The sequence below is a fragment of the Zingiber officinale genome, unplaced genomic scaffold (genome assembly GCF_018446385.1).
Source record: "Zingiber officinale cultivar Zhangliang unplaced genomic scaffold, Zo_v1.1 ctg79, whole genome shotgun sequence".
NCBI classification, from domain to species: Eukaryota; Viridiplantae; Streptophyta; class Magnoliopsida; order Zingiberales; family Zingiberaceae; genus Zingiber; species Zingiber officinale.
The window spans coordinates 133,331-150,526 of NW_024589974.1; the positions used below are offsets into that span (position 1 = coordinate 133,331).

At 33.9% G+C, this 17,196-nt stretch overlaps 1 protein-coding gene across 2 annotated transcripts; it reads right to left on the reverse strand.

The window, feature by feature from the left end:
• Nucleotides 1-188: 188 nt before the first annotated feature.
• LOC122037765 (DNA (cytosine-5)-methyltransferase CMT2-like) lies at nucleotides 189-16,069 on the reverse strand. 2 transcript variants are annotated; one of them, XM_042597209.1, is made up of 21 exons: nucleotides 14,962-16,069; nucleotides 13,884-13,918; nucleotides 13,691-13,793; nucleotides 10,130-10,237; nucleotides 9,870-9,986; nucleotides 9,647-9,740; nucleotides 7,481-7,605; nucleotides 7,327-7,392; nucleotides 6,996-7,241; nucleotides 6,042-6,100; nucleotides 5,902-5,968; nucleotides 5,478-5,807; nucleotides 5,250-5,318; nucleotides 3,539-3,625; nucleotides 3,341-3,428; nucleotides 2,978-3,096; nucleotides 2,783-2,887; nucleotides 1,486-1,529; nucleotides 1,338-1,407; nucleotides 1,147-1,250; nucleotides 189-880 (listed from the first exon to the last, which is right to left on the reverse strand). In XM_042597209.1, exons 1-21 carry the CDS (start codon nucleotides 15,961-15,963, stop codon nucleotides 706-708), a joined length of 3,213 nt encoding a protein of 1,070 aa, XP_042453143.1. In that variant the 5' UTR covers nucleotides 15,964-16,069; the 3' UTR covers nucleotides 189-705. The 2 variants fall into 2 exon arrangements, with proteins under 2 accessions (XP_042453143.1, XP_042453142.1); XM_042597208.1 differs by having other exon boundaries at nucleotides 7,481-7,647.
• Nucleotides 16,070-17,196: the final 1,127 nt, after the last annotated feature.

The window sequence follows — 17,196 nt, forward strand, 5'->3', positions numbered from 1 at the left end:
GATGAACAAAAAAAGGATTTCAGGAAAAGTCGAAAAATTATTTTCACTTCATTATATTGGGTTTTAAATGCTTAGCAATTTGAAGGCTTAAACATTCAAACATTAGAAATCGTAAAAATAAATATACGAAATGATATTTCAAAGGTTATGCAACTATAAAGATCATAAGAAGATCCAGTGCCAATGGGTTGCGGCTCCAACTTCCTGGGAAATTATAAAAATGCAGTCAGTTTACAACAGCCAACTCTTTAAATAACATTGCAATTTTTGATCAGCTGCCAAATTTTGGCACCGTGTTTCATGAAACAAGGCAATGCAAATGACACGTTGGTTGGTAATACAGATTTGAGCAATTAAAAAATGGCTAAAAAATCATAACTAAATTAATCTTCCAGTGTGCAAGAACAGCAACCACGATGGAGATGGCTTGGAAATACAAGAGGCATAGACTTGCCAAAGGGTGGATCAGGGCAAATGAGTGGATTATAATTCAGAGGACAATTTCTAAATTAAGATACAAATCTAAACAATGAGTCAATGAGGGACCTAAGATGCGAAGTTGATTTTGCCGAGCATTATTTAGCTTGAAAAGGAATGAAATAAATTAAACAAGGCCCTCACAAGAACAATACCGGGGCGATCTCACCTTATAGATTTAGGATCAAGTGAATCTTGAAGAATAGCAGTAGGGTTTAAGGTAAGTGTTCAATGCAGGTTGTTAGTAGATGTAGAAAGATCTTGAAGTGTGTGTGAGAATGCAAACTTAGGTGGCAGCGTCATCAGGGGTCCATCTCCACTTTTTCTAAGCCATGTCATAGCCAAAGCATATCCAAGAGCCCGACCTACTGGAACAGCTACAGCATTGCCAACATGGCGATATCTGCAAACTCATTTTTAGTTAAGAGTAGATAAAAAATAAGTGAATCAAAATCTAATTATAAAAATATATCAATAGTATCATACAGCATGAAACTGATAACAACTGATAACGGAACCAAGTTATCACCATTTGCTTCATTCTACCCATACATCATTCTATTTTTTTTTCTTTAAAGTTATTAATTTGAAAGATTCAAATTGATATTCTCGATCACACTTATGTAAGAAATGCTAAATTAATGCAAGCCAGACTCTGAAATACACTACCTTTCTTCCACTGTCCCATGGAATCTGTAGTAATCAGGAAAACCTTGCAATCTTGCACATTCTCGAATGGTAAGTGCTCGCTCTTGCTCAGGATGTAGCATTGCCTGAAAGTTTTGGCTAGTATAGATGTCCATGACATGAATGATGGTAAAACATAAACCATGTAGATTGAAACAAATAAATTTAACAACCTGGCAACGAAAATTTGGTATAGTGATCACAGTTGGTACTATTTCATCCCACCAAAGCCGAGCAAAAGGTCTACATACATTAAGAGAAGCCAATTGAAGACATACAAGAAATTCAAATACGTGAACCCACATATGTAATAGAATGAACCTTGATGACTTTCCGTGACAAAAATTCATGGCATAATCTGGAACCTGAAAGGAAATGGAAAAAAAAAAAAAAAACTTGCATATTAACATGCATAAACTAATATATATATATATATATATATATATATATATATATATATATATATAAAGTACTGTTCTTAGGGCATATAGTGATCTAGTTCATGTAATTCTTTAAATTGTCAAGACTAATTTAATGCCATTTCAACAATAATAATTTTGTTCTATAATGGCCATTCAAACTCCAAATCATGATCACCATTAAGCTCAAAACCATTTTCCCCAACATTTAGGAACTTCTTGACATAAAGCATTGATGATTTGCATTATGTAATGCAACAACCATACTTTTTGATATGTATGGAGCTTCACCAAGCAAATTTTGCCCTGACCCCATTTTCTTACAGTGATTTGACAGAACTCACAGTTTCATTAAAGGAAGAAGACTGGGGCTGGTATCTTGTCCCATATTTTTTTTATTGATGGAATCTCTCTCTTTTGGATGAGTAAATCTCTTCCTCAGTTATCATTTATGGATATCCTTATTTAAGTACTGTATCTTTGTATCATTTTAACGTATGTATCAAATAAATAGGAGAGGTTTCACTTTTATTCATATTGGAGAGAGAAAGGTTTGGTGGACAAGGATCAAGAAAAGCTGAAACTAATATATATATATATATATATATATATATACTTTAACAGGAATAGAAATAAATAATTTAATCTCGTCCCACATTTTTTTATTGATGAAAATTTGAAGTACTATTTTGCTTGTCAAATGAAGCTATCTGCTATCATCTAGCCTATCACATTAGAGGCCTCAGAACTATTGAGCATGCCTTGACAATTTATCCAAAAAAAATCAGTTTAGAAATTATGAAATTGAGCTATTCAAGACTCCATCGCCAATAGGAGGAAGCATGTAACCCATGAGAAATGTTATCTGCCAAATGTTGCTTTGTTAAGATTACCGTCACAGGGCTTTATAAAGATTTCTGACCTGACCACTGATTTTTGACAGTCTAATAATTATAATGTTATGCCCTACGTATAGAGTTTTAAATCATTGCAAATATCTTAAACAGTGGTTTTCTATATTAAAGCAATGAATGTCTTCAAGGTAAGCAAATGACGGCTAGTTTCACATGCACCAAACTGTCTACAAATTGAATTATGCAAAATATAAAGAGAGGTCAACTAGGCTATACTAAAGTTTACTCATTGTTTCGAAGCTTAATGTGGCTTTTTGATGCAATTATATCAGTGAGGTAAAATACCAGTGGCCTCCCAGAAGGTAGCAGTATTCTCTCAATTTTGGGGTCGAACTGGACAGTATTATCAGGACCAACAGTGACACCTGAAAGATCTCTAAAATTTGCTCCCTACAAGATTGTCCCAAAGATCAAACATTGGGAAAAAAGAAAATCAGGTAAAGTTATATATTTCACAATTTTTTTTAATGAGAATGAAACCTTTCTCCGTGGAATTTGGCATATTCGCAAATAATCATCATCTCCCAACGGCGTCGTGCGATGGTCATACAAAGTAGAGTGTGATACCTTCGGACGTTTTTGTGCAGATGCCAATATTTCTAATTATAACAAAAGAAAATTGAAATTACTGGAGATGTTCTATTAAAAAGAATCAGAAAATAAAATTCATCCAAACACTCATTCTTAATTTTCTCTAACATGTCAAAATGTATGGATAGACATTAGGCAGAAGACATGCTATGGATTATGAATCAAACTAAAATTTTGAGATAAAAAGAGCATTAGGGAGAGGACAAATAAGAAGTTGATTTCAAACAAATATCTAACAAAGTAATGGCACACCATGTTTTGGTGTCCGAATGAACTTTTGAAACTCAGTTTGAGCACTCTTCCCATATGGCATTTCATCCCATTCTTCTTTATGTGTAACCTGAAAACAATCAAAGTGATAACATGCTGAATAAAAACAAGAACACAAGTTATGCCATCAAAAGACAAAAGAATAACGGAAGATAGTAAGCAAAGTTTAGATTGCCATACTAGTGGAAGATCAGCAATAGCATCTTCGAGAAGAAGGGGCTTTTCAAGCACCCGTGGCTGCCCTTCATCATACCCAACAAGATTGCGCTGTCATTATAAGAAAATAGTGCACTCAGATTACAGTGATATCAAGTTAATTTCATAACCATTCAAAAAGCAGATAAAATTTAAAAAACTGAGGATAAAAGGAGAAAGAACCATTAAAGTTTTGGCTATATTGATAGGTATTTGTAATGTGATATATAGTATTATACCGCATTGAGGAAAGCTTTGGCCTACATATTAGATGGACACTATAAGAACCATTAAAAATCATAATATCTCCTCAATGTTCACAAGGGTTGTAAAAAACTAAATGTTCGTGAACAAGCTTCACGTTCAGCATGATAAGAGTTTTTTTATATTCGTTTAATATGCACAAGATCAATTAAATAAGCAAGTTTGAACAGCTAATTTAACTAAATAAACAAGCTTAACCACATATGAGTCCAATTCGTTAATGTTTACAATTCATGAACAATGTTAATGAACAATATCCACAAACAAAGCTTGTAAATCATGTTCATCAACAAACCTCTTAAAACTTGTAAATAAATAAATAAAAACTCTCAAAATGAATAAATAAGCTTGTAATATCAAGTGAACTAACCAACCAAAAAAAACTTAAAAATGTACAAATTCCAATCAATTAAACAAACTTGAATTAAGAGCTCAATAACAACTAAAGCTCAAGCTAAGCTTGAATCGAGCTTAAGCTCGAAAAAAGAAATCAATCAAGCTTGAACAATCATTTAAGCAACTTAATCCATTTTAAGCTCCGCTTGGCTAGACTCAATTACCATATCAAACAAGCATGAACAACACAAAGTTTGGTTAAGCTTTGCTCATTTACAGCCCTAATGATCTCAATTAGAAACATTGTTGTCTTTGTAATTGTCGAAACATTAATATAATAAACATAACTTTATATATATTCTCGATTTTAACAAATTATAAATAATTTAAAATTAAAAAATCTACAAAATTTATATATAAAGTATATTTTATATATTTTACGATATTGAACAAACATAACTAAACTCTTATCAATTGAGTATCAAGCTTGTTCATGGATATCATGTTCATTTACAACCCTACCTAGTGTGAAATAAAAAATATAATTATGTTATTGAAATGACTAATATAAACAAAAGAAAATATTAATATTTAAATATAATGATATATTGTGTAGTTACAGTTTAATGCAAGGAAAAGATTCATGTAGTAAACTCCAAATAGTTTATGCAACCATGACTTAGTGACATATATTATCGCTATTTTTTTACTCAGATGAAAGTATTGAATAAAAGAAAGGAAATAAAATTATTAACTTCTCCTGTTTACTTACAAAAATAAAGAATAAGAAGGAATCAATTTTGCCTAGTCGATCTAATTTTATTTAGACCAAATTAAGAGAAAATAGAGGGGAATGAAATAAGAATTTAATAAACACAAGTAACTCATTTTTGATGTTATTCAAGTGAATAAGAAAAAATAAATAGGATGGAAATAAAACATTTCAGTTCATTTCTTTGTTTTCATTTTCACTTAAATTTATTTCATTTCTCCCTTATTTCCTCTATTCCAAGTAAACACAATGACAACATAAAGGAAAAGGTAGTGTGCGTTATGACACATTGAAACCAAAAAGGAAATGTGGAATAAGATGGACCTCAAATTCTTGCGGACAACCATTCTTCACAATCACCTCGTGTGTTGGTAATGGAAATGGAGGTAGTTTCTACAAACAGTGAACCAAAAAATTACCACAGATGTACCATATTAATAAATCAACAACAAATAAATGAACTTGCCTCATTGGGGTGACTTCCCCACAAAAAGTCAAAAAATTACCACAGATGTACTAGATTAAAAAAGCAACAGCAAATAATGAACTTGCCTCTTTGGGGTGACTTCCCCACAGAAAGGCCCGCAAACGAAACTGAGGGACACCATAACAACCAGCAGCCATGATCCCAAGTCTAGCTTGGTAGCTCATAGAAACTAAACGACTCAAAGCATATCGCCCAAGAGTAGCGTCAGCAAAGTTCAGTATATCCACAACATTTTCCATTAAAACATATTTAGGCTTCAAAAATTGTACTATGTCCATGAAGACCACGATTTGTCGGTTTCTTTCATCATCAAGCGGTGCATTGAAATTTCTGTACCTATTATAACCGCTAATTCCTTGACATGGAGGTCCTCCACACACCACATCTACACTCCCCTATTACATTCAACACAAGAATCAACTTGCATGGCTAATATTATATATTTCCTTATAATAAAAAAAAGTGCAGAGAACTATCACCAACACTTACAGGAAGTGGTAATATGTTTGATTTGAATCCTTCTAAAACAAATTCATTTAGTAGTTCTTCACAATTTCTGTCAAGGTGTCATATAAGTCACATCGGAGAAACCAGAATATGAGGTCAGATCTTAACAATTCACTAAATACCTTAAATTCTGCAATGGTTCCCAGGTATCTTCACTAGGGCCATAACCTTTCCAGCGAACCTGGAATATTACAGTAGTGCAGTGATCATTCATGATCATAATAATAGCCAAAAGATATAAGAGGAGAAAATGAAGATTTTCCAAAGACATCAAACAATATGCATAAACCTCAAGAGTATGCCAGTTTGCCAAAGAAATATTGAATTTGATTAACACGGATTATATAGACTAATCGCTTGAACTTCCAAGCAACCAAGTAGAGAAGAGTACAACACTGCAAAAAGATATTTAGTACAACACTACATAAAGAAATTTAGAATCATGAGTGTCATCCAGATTTAGTTAAGTAGCTTGGCTATGGTATGAGATATAGTAGGGCTATAATGGGAAGAAAGTGATCTAATTCTAAGCCACTAACAGGTAAAATCAAATCAATATTGAAAGTATAGGCATTGCAAATTAATATTTTTTCAACAAAATGGCTGCTGTAACCTTTTAAGGAAATTTATGACATGACAGTCTTAGACCAAAATTTGACATGAAACTTCAGTGCATTGTGAACTTAAAAGGATATTCAACTGTCCCTACAACCAAAAGAAAACACATGAGATCCTCAAGACCTCAAGAGAAAATCAAAACAATAAAGGTTCCTAGTACATTTGTCCAGGGTGCTATTATTTTTTTCAGGGAAGTACCAACATAAGAATGTCTTAGGCCATGTTTTAACATGGAATTTCAGTAGATTTAAAACTTTGCAAAAGCAACAGTGACTTCTTCAACAAGGATTAAGGTAGAGAGATTGCTCAACAAACTAAGGTCTCTAGAAATCCAGAAAGTAAAAAATCAAACACAATGATCATAAAATATAAATAAATAAATAAATAAAATAAAAAAACATTGTGGCAAACATCATGTACCAAGGCTATAAAATCCACAAATAACTACTATAATGTACCTTGAACTTTAATCCAGGTTTTCCTTCATCAGCAGGATCTCCATAACAAATGTCAACTATCTTTGATACTTCATATTCACCTTTTGAAATGTTGGACTGAGAGCCAGACTTCCTTGGAGGATCTTTCACTTTGGATGTTTTTGAGCAAGAATCACTTACTGTAGAAACATTTACTTTATACCTTTTGCATAGTTTTTCCCATTCTTTCAGTAAGTTAAAGAAATCATCAGCAGTCTCATTCCTAACCTATTAGGGTCAGCATACACCAGTGAATCTATATCAAGATTTTGCTTGAGGACAATACAATGAATGAGACAGAAAAACAGCATACCTGAGTTTCTGGATGATTTAACTTAAAACTGATGCAAGCAGGCTCACTGTAATCAAGTGCCCATCTCTATGAAAAAAACTATAATAAGTACAGGTCAAACCTCAACAGAAAATAAAATGTTTCCATTAATAGCTATTTTCCTGGAAGTACTTACTGTCACAAGTTTGACCCCAGCCATCGCTGCTCCAAGGCAAAGCCCAGTTGACATTCCACCACAACCAGAATATAGGTCTAGTACAGCAAGGTCTTCCTTTTCCAATGATTCACTATTGATATTTCCTGCAAAAGATTCTTTCATAGTGCTACTCATATTGCCAGATGCTGAAACAAATCATATTAGCACAAGTCATTCCCTTCACAACAAAGTATAAGCATCATGGTGTCAGCCAATAAACTCAAAAAATAAAATGTAACATGAAAAAACTCTTAAAATCAAACAAAAGTTGGAGAAAAAATAGATCAGAAGATGTGGGAAAGATACATCCAAATACATAAATGGGTAGCTAATAGGTAGAAGTTCATCCTCGGGTTGCAGAAAAATGACAATGTCATCAAACAACTGAAAGAAAATAATCAACAAACCAGAATTTCAACCATTTATACCATAGCCAATATAACCCAGGGATGCCCTAGCATTTTCAACAGCAAGCCTTTGAAAATAAGATTTAGTTAGTTGATTCACATACGAAGCTAAAGGGAATTATCACAAAAATTCTAAATTCCAAGTATATCATCTTGTCATGTGATTTTAGCTGAGATGGAAAGTCAAAGGTGTTACACTTTAACTCAGCCAACACAATTAAATCCAATCAAATTTTATAAGAATCATGAGAATATTCATGAAGCAAGCACACGAGTAGAAGATGAGAGTCACATAGATGAGAATATTAACGTGTGGATATACGAGGATAAATAGAATAAGAAATGGTAACATTAGAGAAAATATCGATGTTGCAACTATTGAGGGAAAACTTTGAGAGACAGATTTAAGATGGTATAAACCAATAAATGTCCCAATTAAGCGATATAAGATCGTGATAATTATACACATTAATCGAGAAAGGGAGAGCCTAAAGAAGACTTGATTAGCAACGATAAAAAAAATAAAAATAATTTAAATATAAATGATGCGTGATTGAATCTCGGTGCAATGGCAAAATTGTTGTCGTATGACTTGGTGGTCATGAGTTTGAGTCTCGAAACTAGCCTCATGTAAAACAAGATAAGGCTGCGTACAATAGACCCTTCCCAGGACCTACATTGGCGAGAGTTTCGCACACCGGGTTGCCCTTTAGATATATATATATATATATATAGGTAGTTGAGCCTAATGACGTAGGAGGATCCATATAGCTAACCCACTTAGTGAAATAAAATCTTGATTGTTGTTGTTAAGAATGTCCATGATGACACTATAACAATTGTTGATAGAATCATTATCATATCCCAACTAGTATCCAGTAAATCTTGTCAGTCCAGTGAATCATCCAATCTATGAAAGATTACTGTTTAGTTTATCATTCACAAAGGGCCCCATGTTTATTGATGTTCGATGTTCACTGAAAGTCTCTATGCCAATACTTGACCAAATCTCACATATTTAACCCACAGCAAACTGTCAGTTGTAAGATTGCAATCAATAAAATCTAGGTCCAATGGTAATTTTGGTAATACATGGTATCATCCTCTATGAGAGTAGTGGGAATTGATTGATAATAATTGATACAGCACCAAGATAGACCATGTGTCTCATCCAAATTTCACAAGGCTGCACACCTCAATCAGCAAACTTGCAAGTTGAAGAAATCAAATCAAAAAAATATAGAATTGCACAAAACAATAAAAAAAATGATGCTCTGCCTTGAAATAAATCTGGTCTCAGACTAAGTTTGTTAAATTATTACTAATGGAAATAATTAAATTAAGTAAAATATGGAATTAAATTTATAAAGGGAAAATAAGTTTATATAAAAAATGTTTAGTTGATTTGCATAAGAAAAAAATGGAAATCTAAATCATTCAAAGAGTGAAAAATGAAGGAATATAAGTATACCAGCAGAGTTGGAAAGTTAACGACGAAAATATGTAATGGCCAATGAATGTGGCTTTCAATATGTAAAAAAGCAATCTTACAAAACTAAAGATAAAACAAATGTCACCGCTGCAATGCAATGGTAGATGCCTAGAGACAATGTAAAGCAAGATCAACTGTAAGTTCTCACCTTATAACATGCCTATAATATACAGTAAATAAATATATGGAAGAAATCCAAACAAAAATTAATGCAACAATCAGTAGAAAAAAAACAACACTACTTACTGTTCCAAATATTACAGAATGAAGAATAATCCACTGAATATTTCATGTTATAATAATAATAACATGAAGGAACTGATTTAGATTCCAAGGGTTCCTGCAACAAAAAGTGAGAAATAATAATGTAAAGAAAGACTTAACTATTGATGATGTTACATTAGGCATTTACACTAACTAAAACAAATGTTTTATGTTCAAATAAAAGAGAGACACAGTTATCACTTACAGCATGAGTTTCTGTAATCTGAACTTTAGAGACAATGCAATCTAGTAAGTTATCATTTTGTAGATCAGAGTAAAAAAGCCTCTTTTTATCATGGCCTGCAGCATGATCTTTCAAAACCTATGACAAAGAGTAACAGACATAAATATGTTCCATTATTTATGTGATACTTCAATTTTCCAACTCTATCTCAATTAGGAAAAATGGAAAACTAAGGAAATATAAATCAACTCCAAACTGTAAGGTTAAGGCAATATTCTCACAGTATCTTCTGCTCTGAAAAACCATTGCACTCTGAAGTAGTGATCTCCATTTTTTGTTTCAAAAAATTCCAAAATCCTGCCAATATAATTGGGCTTGTCCATAGGACCCTATAAAGGAAATTGATCATTAGTTTAACTGCTGTCTAAATCAGTAAGAAATAACAAGGCGAAACTGGTCTATCCCTTGACATGATATTGACATCAATTATAGGTCGGTCAAACATCAGCTAACACATGCACTGCCCAACAGTAGCCCTTCTATCATCTCAAAACAGTGATGGTAAGTAGAAGCTGAGTATGTTTTGAAAGCAAAAAATACTAGCATGTATATCTGAACGAGCATACAATACAGAATTCATTGGATAAGTTTTTTTTTTAATTCAAAAGTATAAATGACTATGAAATTGGGAGGTAAATAATTGAAACAGCATAGCATACAATTATTGTAGATCTGGTCATCTAGATGGATATTGAGACGACATAATATTGATTTATCCTATCAAAGCTTCAAACAACACCCATATTACACATATCAAGAGTATTAAGGTTTTACAAAACAGCAGAAAGCAAAAGGGTCAAACTGCACAGTTTATTTGAATATGCAAATGCATAAAATACCATTATTAAAAAAAGTGTTTAATAGATTAGAATAGACCAACGACACAGTGAATAACCAAATACTCAGAATGTATATTTTTCATAATAAAATAAAATTAAAATTTCTAACACATAGCAAAATGCATACGTGCGAGAAAAACAACAACCTTTGAAGTGAAAATTTGTAATATTTATGAAAAACAACATCATTAAAATATTTGTAAGTTTCATCCTCACATTCATCATCTTAACCAAGATGTGAAAAATCAGTTTCAATAACTGAAGAATAAGAGCAACTGAAAGTTCTCCTTGGTTGAAAACATGAAATAGTTCATTCTTATTCAACTTCAAGTCTAAAATTCAGATGAAGCTCATTCCATGTGTTATTTATTCATTCCATCAAATGATCATTCTTTATAATTGTAACAGTTTCTTCCATCAAAGGATATCATTCTTTTATAATTTTATTTGATACTTCTAAATGGACTAAATGAAATATCAAATGGATTAGATCTCCTTGTTAGTCTATTCCAAGTGATATTGAAAACATGGTAGTAAAATTGCAATCTGGACCTTAAGATCCCATGATCCTACAATCTAGACGAACCTCAACAATCCAGATCTCAAATAGGATCTCAACTGGGCTAGGATCTTAAAACCATACAATGCAACCCTTATTTTTCTCATTGCTCCTATTAGGAACTCTGTCCTCAACCTTGATTGGAACAAACTTACATTTAAAAAGGATTGGCATTTATTATAGAAAAAAAAATCTATGTCATATGACCATTTGAAAGATATCAATTATATAAAATTCTTTTTGACTCAAATCTTTTTAGTTATTGATTTTAGCATTCATATTTAACTATTGTTATTTTCAGCTACTTATATTTATCATTCATCTTAGCAAGTTGTTACTTGATGCATATTATATAAAGATGGAACATTTTAAGCATTTATTATATTTTCAATATATTTACTATAGCAATAATTTTAATTATATAGTGTAATAATATTGAAATATAGTGAAAGTCAATATATGTGATAAATGATAAATGTAAAATATCGTTTTAAATATTTTTTAAAAATTGTAGAATTTTACGATCATACACTTTGATCCTATGATTCAAACCTACGAACCATGTTCCTAGGTAGGATTTCAATTGTGATAACCTTGATTATGATAATTGAACTAATAGGCAAAGTTAATATGGATAAGCTCAAGATATTCGTTGTGCACCCATATATAAAAAAAAAAAAAAAAAAAAAAGACAGCCCAGTGCACGAAGTTCCCTCCATGTGGGGTCCCGGGGAAGGATCCATTGTACGCAGCCTTACCCTACTTTTTGCAAGAGGCTGTTTCCAGGATTCGAACCCGGAAAGGATCCATTGTACGCAGCCTTACCCTGCTTTTTGCAAGAGGCTATTTCCAGGATTCGAACCCGTGACCTTTTAGTCACATGGTAACAACTTTACCGTTGCGCCAAGGCTCCCCTTCGTTGTGCACCCATATGTAACTCGATAAAGCCAAATTGGATTATATCATAGTTGAAGTTACCTAATTCATAGTATGTGTTAGCTATATGACAACAATAACAATCAAACTTTTATCTCACTAAATGAGGTCAGTTATATAGATCTTCCTATGTTATATGTCAGCATATAAAGGTATTAATATAGATCATCTTGACAAAATTTGAGAATAGTTCAAATATTGACATCTTAAACCTTCGTCCAAGTTCAACATAAATTAAATATAGGCTATAAATGTTCTCATACTTTCATAGTTCCAAACTTCCATATTCACATAAGTGAAAAAAATGAAACATTTTTGGGAACCAAACAAATGCTAAATCTTTTTTCCCAAACATTTCATTTGTGCTTTACTATTGTCTATATCCAAATTGATGATTTACAAGAAAAAATTAATGTGCTATTATGGACATGGGCTTATACATTTTGGGCCAATGATTCATGGAAAAATAAGTTAATGGGTCATTATCTCATCTATTTGGATCTAGACAGTAGAACTTAATCCTGTCGATGGTGAGATTTAGTAAAAAAAGGATTGCCTGTGTGATAGAAGAGCCACTATTAGGCCTCACATGTAGTTGGTTAAGATGAATGTGGGCATTGAGTTAGAGTTCAATCTTAATAAGGCTATCGAGCCATTAAGTGGGGTAGAAAGCAACACCCTAGTTTAGCTGCATATAATGAGTTGTCGGCACACAAAAGCTTCAGAAGAATATCTGAGTGAGCCATTAATAACTTGGACCCAAGCATTTTGAGCAAATCATTAACCCATCAATTTATTGAGTCACTTCTCTTATGTCTGTATGTACTGACACTGATCCTGCAAGATAGCATTGTCTGGAGCATCTTAAAGAAAATGGCAATTGTACTTTGACCGAACAAGCAGCAGAAGTGTAAAGTGACAATAGCATCAAGTATTATGCCCTCAAATTGAATTGTCATGAGAAGACATAGTTTATCTAGATCTCCATTGTGTGCTTTCAGATTTACAAATAGCAGAAGTGTAAAGTAATGATAGCATCAAATGTTATGCCCTCAAATTGAGTTGCCAAGAGAAGACAAATAATTAATCTAGATCTATGTTGTCTGCTTTCAGATTTTGACGTGGGTAATGTTACATCCAATATGATGGAAATTATTATCAAAGAGATGCATTCCTTTAATGTGTCATGGAATCATTTCATTCTCTGCCAAGCGATCAAAGCAGACAACACCTTTTCAACCATGCAGATTAAGTATGGACAAGAACCATCAGTTTATCTGAATAAAATGGTTGCTGATTTACATGATTGCCAGAACAGTTAAATGTATGACAACTAAGTAACACCCACTCGAATATTTTCCATAAACTAAAAACAAAATGAAATGTTGTGAAACGACAAAAAGTGAATTATGATTCAAATAATTGATAGACTATAAACAATCACTCACCTTAATATATGCACAATCTCCAATATCAAATAAACACCCCAATATGCTTGCTTGCATGTAGTGCCATTTAACATCAAGGGGAATTTCATCATCATCTTCAATGCTGAATCAAAAAGAAAACAAATACCTGTCAGAAACATTGACATAAATAGGTTAAACGCACCTTCCATGGAAGTATCTACAGTAAATAGACCTAGAGGCACTTCTCTGTCTCTTTGGGTTCTTGTCCTGCAAAACCAATACATTGAAAGAAAAATAAGAAACTGATCGTCAATGATGGGAAAGACTAGACCAATAAAAGGACAATAAAATCCTACTGTGAAGAGTAATCAAAATTAAAAAGTATCCCAACAAACCATAACTTACCATACTGATGTTGCCTACACATGACAAAGATGCAAGAAAAGAGTAGTGCAATTTCATCAGTGACTGCTAAAAGTGGCTTGCTAACCAAAGAAGATAGGCAAAGTGAACTTTCAGAAGAAGAAAAAAATTGGAATTGATTGGGAGAATGATTTGTTAAGCCACCAACAGTCTAACTAATAGCTCATAGGTAGTTAGAATAAATAGATTATATACAAACCTTTAGCAATGTAAGAGGTGCAGCAATAAATCATACACCTAAATATGATTGTAGTAAATCAAAAGGAACTCATCAATCCCATTAAAGAATAAATAAAGGAAGGATGGGCATTCTAAGCAGCAAACTACATCTTACAAAATCCAAGTTAGAAATAATGATAAATACCCAAGATCCTGGAAACGTAGCAAAAGCAAAGAGAAGCAGAACTTTTGTTGGCAAGTCATGGAAATTGCCAGGTTATCAGCCCAAGCAAATAATAATTCTTATCTTTGATTAAACAAAAAGATCCATAAATTCACAAAAATAAATGATTTTAAAGATAAACTGCTGGGAAAGTATGTCAAAATGAATGCTTTTGGAACAGCATTTAGCAAGACACAAGGAAATCGGCAATAATATTTTATAGCATCTTCAAAAAAAAACAAAAGAAGAAAAAAGAAGAAATCCTTCTTAGCAGTCAACTTGTGCAACCGACACAGGTAGATTGGGGAACTTTTCCCTACAAAAAGAAGATTCTGAATGTCGCCTCCTTTATTCCAATAAAATCATGCTTACATCCATCTTGTTGAAGTTTTATTTTCAAAGGTGAATAGAGGCAAAGAAAAATAATTTGAATATAGTAAAAGGCATTCCTATGTCAAAATTTTGCAAAAATTACATACGCAAAGACGGACACCACTACAAATACCTGGTACACAAAGCGATAGGGCCACCTTTCCCTTGCTTCCTCCTCGGGTATGGGCTCCCCAACAAAGAAGCACTTATCAGTGTCCTCGCTACTCTCAAACTTCTTTGGTGACCTTAATCTGCCTTTCTGAATTGACCTCTTATGCCTATGTTTGACAGTGCGAACACTATTGTTCACTGTAGTATCTGAACTAGAATTATCTACAGAGGATAGCCTTGGTGAATGGCGTAAGTCGCCTTTGCCATTTTCTCGTTTCCTATGAACTGCAAAACCATTTTCTCGATCACAATTGCTCACTGGATCAGGACCTTGCCCATGGCTAGCCAATCCTGATATCTTAGATGGCTTCCGCTGCAGGCTATCCAAAGACTCTACTGATGGCTCTGACAATTTGTGCCTCTTCATCGAAGAACCAGCAAGCTCGACAGCCTCTTGGTTAGCAGAAGAAGCATCAAAGTTGTGGGAAATGGAAAGTTCACCCATGCTTGCTTCGGCTTTTGAGATAGAGTTTTCAGCTGTAGATGTCAACCGTGAGTCGAGCAAGTCGTCATTTTCAACCTCCTGTGCGTCTGAAGTCAGAAGATTGGCCTCGTAACCCTGGTTGTTGGCAGGAGCGCGGTCCAATCCGGTGTCAGGTTTGTTGGAGAACGGAAGAAAGCTGGGAGGGATGCCGATTTCCATATCCTGAACCACCGAATTAGAGGAGTGCATCTCGGAGTCCCCATTTCCAGACGGAGATAAGCACTCCGAGCCAAGCACGGGCGATTTCAAGAGCTTCGGTGCCTTTGGCGGGCGACTATGCTTCGCATTCCGACGGGAAACGCAGGAATGACTGCCAGAAGTATCCGTAGGCGCCTTAGACGACCTCAGTATCCGCGGTAACAAATCCCCATGGTCACAACTGAAGGAATTCCCTTCAGTAGGCGCAGCCGGGGAGCTCGAGGTGGAACGGCGGCACGAGACGGTCCTTGGCGATCCGGCCGGGGAAGGACTTCCCACCATTTCGGCCGACGCCGAGGCGACAAGAAGATAAGAGGAGGAGAGTGATCAAGTGGGGAATTAGGGTTCTTAGGGTTCCGCAAAGTGAGGAGCGGGATCGAAAACCTTGATAAGTGGATCGGATCTCCTGTCCTTTTAACTTGGACGGACAGAAAATTTAGACGTCATTGGATGACGATCGCACACCGAATCAACCGAAAGATCGCGTCATGTCCAATAGGAAGAAACCATTTCTTGATTGGTGTTTCAGCAGAGTCAGGTTTCTGTTAGCCAAGGCGGGAATTTGATTTTAACTGGAAAGCCCTAAATCTGCTGTCTAAGAATTTTTTTTGTTTTTCTATAACTCAGGTTTCAATTCTTACCATTCGAGAAATCCTGGAGGCCTGTTCGGCCCATAGAAATTTCTATCGAAACATGTGAGTAAATCCCGATAAAGCCATGGCAGTGCTCTTGAAGATTTAAACGTTGAACTGAGTACTCTGTGTAGAAAGATAAATTGGTGGACGGTTTCCTCCAGTGTAGTCGGTCCATAGTCGCCTAGTCCAAGTTTTTCAATAAATTCAGCACTAACTCATTCTCCAAGATTGAACTGTGGTCTTCTAATGTACGTCCATATCGCCTTACCGATACGAGAAGCACGGGATCGTCTAAGTATTTCTTCATTCACCTAGAGATAATTAATCCTATCTTATAAAAATTTCTCATAGGCTATTGGATAATTTTGAGAAACATAAATAAATCATAAAGGACAACTCAATATTACGAGTGATTCGAAATCACAACCATTTAGTCAGTTTGCTTTCCATGAATATAAAAGGTAAAAATACTCATTTCAGACGATTCAATATTATAGGCCCGACTTAAGGCATAGTAGTTGTTGAAGTTTATTGGGGCCTACTTGTATTAAAAAATTTTGGATAGATTTAATAATTAAAACTTAATTCTCCATCATAATAGTTAATAACAGCTGTTGAAGTTTTGGACTCTTCCATGTTGTACCAGAGTCAACAACAATTAATTCCAATGTATACATTCTGTTATAACCGCTGTTGAAATTTTGGACTCTTTGATGTCCGTGTACAAGAGTCAACAACAATTAATTGCAACGTATACATACATTCATTATAATTTTGTATTATATATTCTCTTATAATCCTATATAAATCTCTTTCGAATTTTAATTTTTTTTCATCACATTTTTCTTCTCATATTCTCATTCATTTTTTTTCAAATCTC

Bases quoted from the DNA above. Each gene is read 5' to 3' on its own strand.
- LOC122037765 (XM_042597208.1), bottom strand. From the start codon at position 15,963: ATGGTGGGAAGTCCTTCCCCGGCCGGATCGCCAAGGACCGTCTCGTGC. The intron at 10,238-13,690 runs GTGAGTGATTGT...TTTCCTTTATAG, and splicing joins GAGATTGTGCATATATTAAG to GGTCCTATGGACAAGCCCAA. The intron at 7,648-9,646 runs GTAAGTAGTGTT...GATTTGTTTCAG, and splicing joins ATTCTGTAATATTTGGAACA to CATCTGGCAATATGAGTAGC.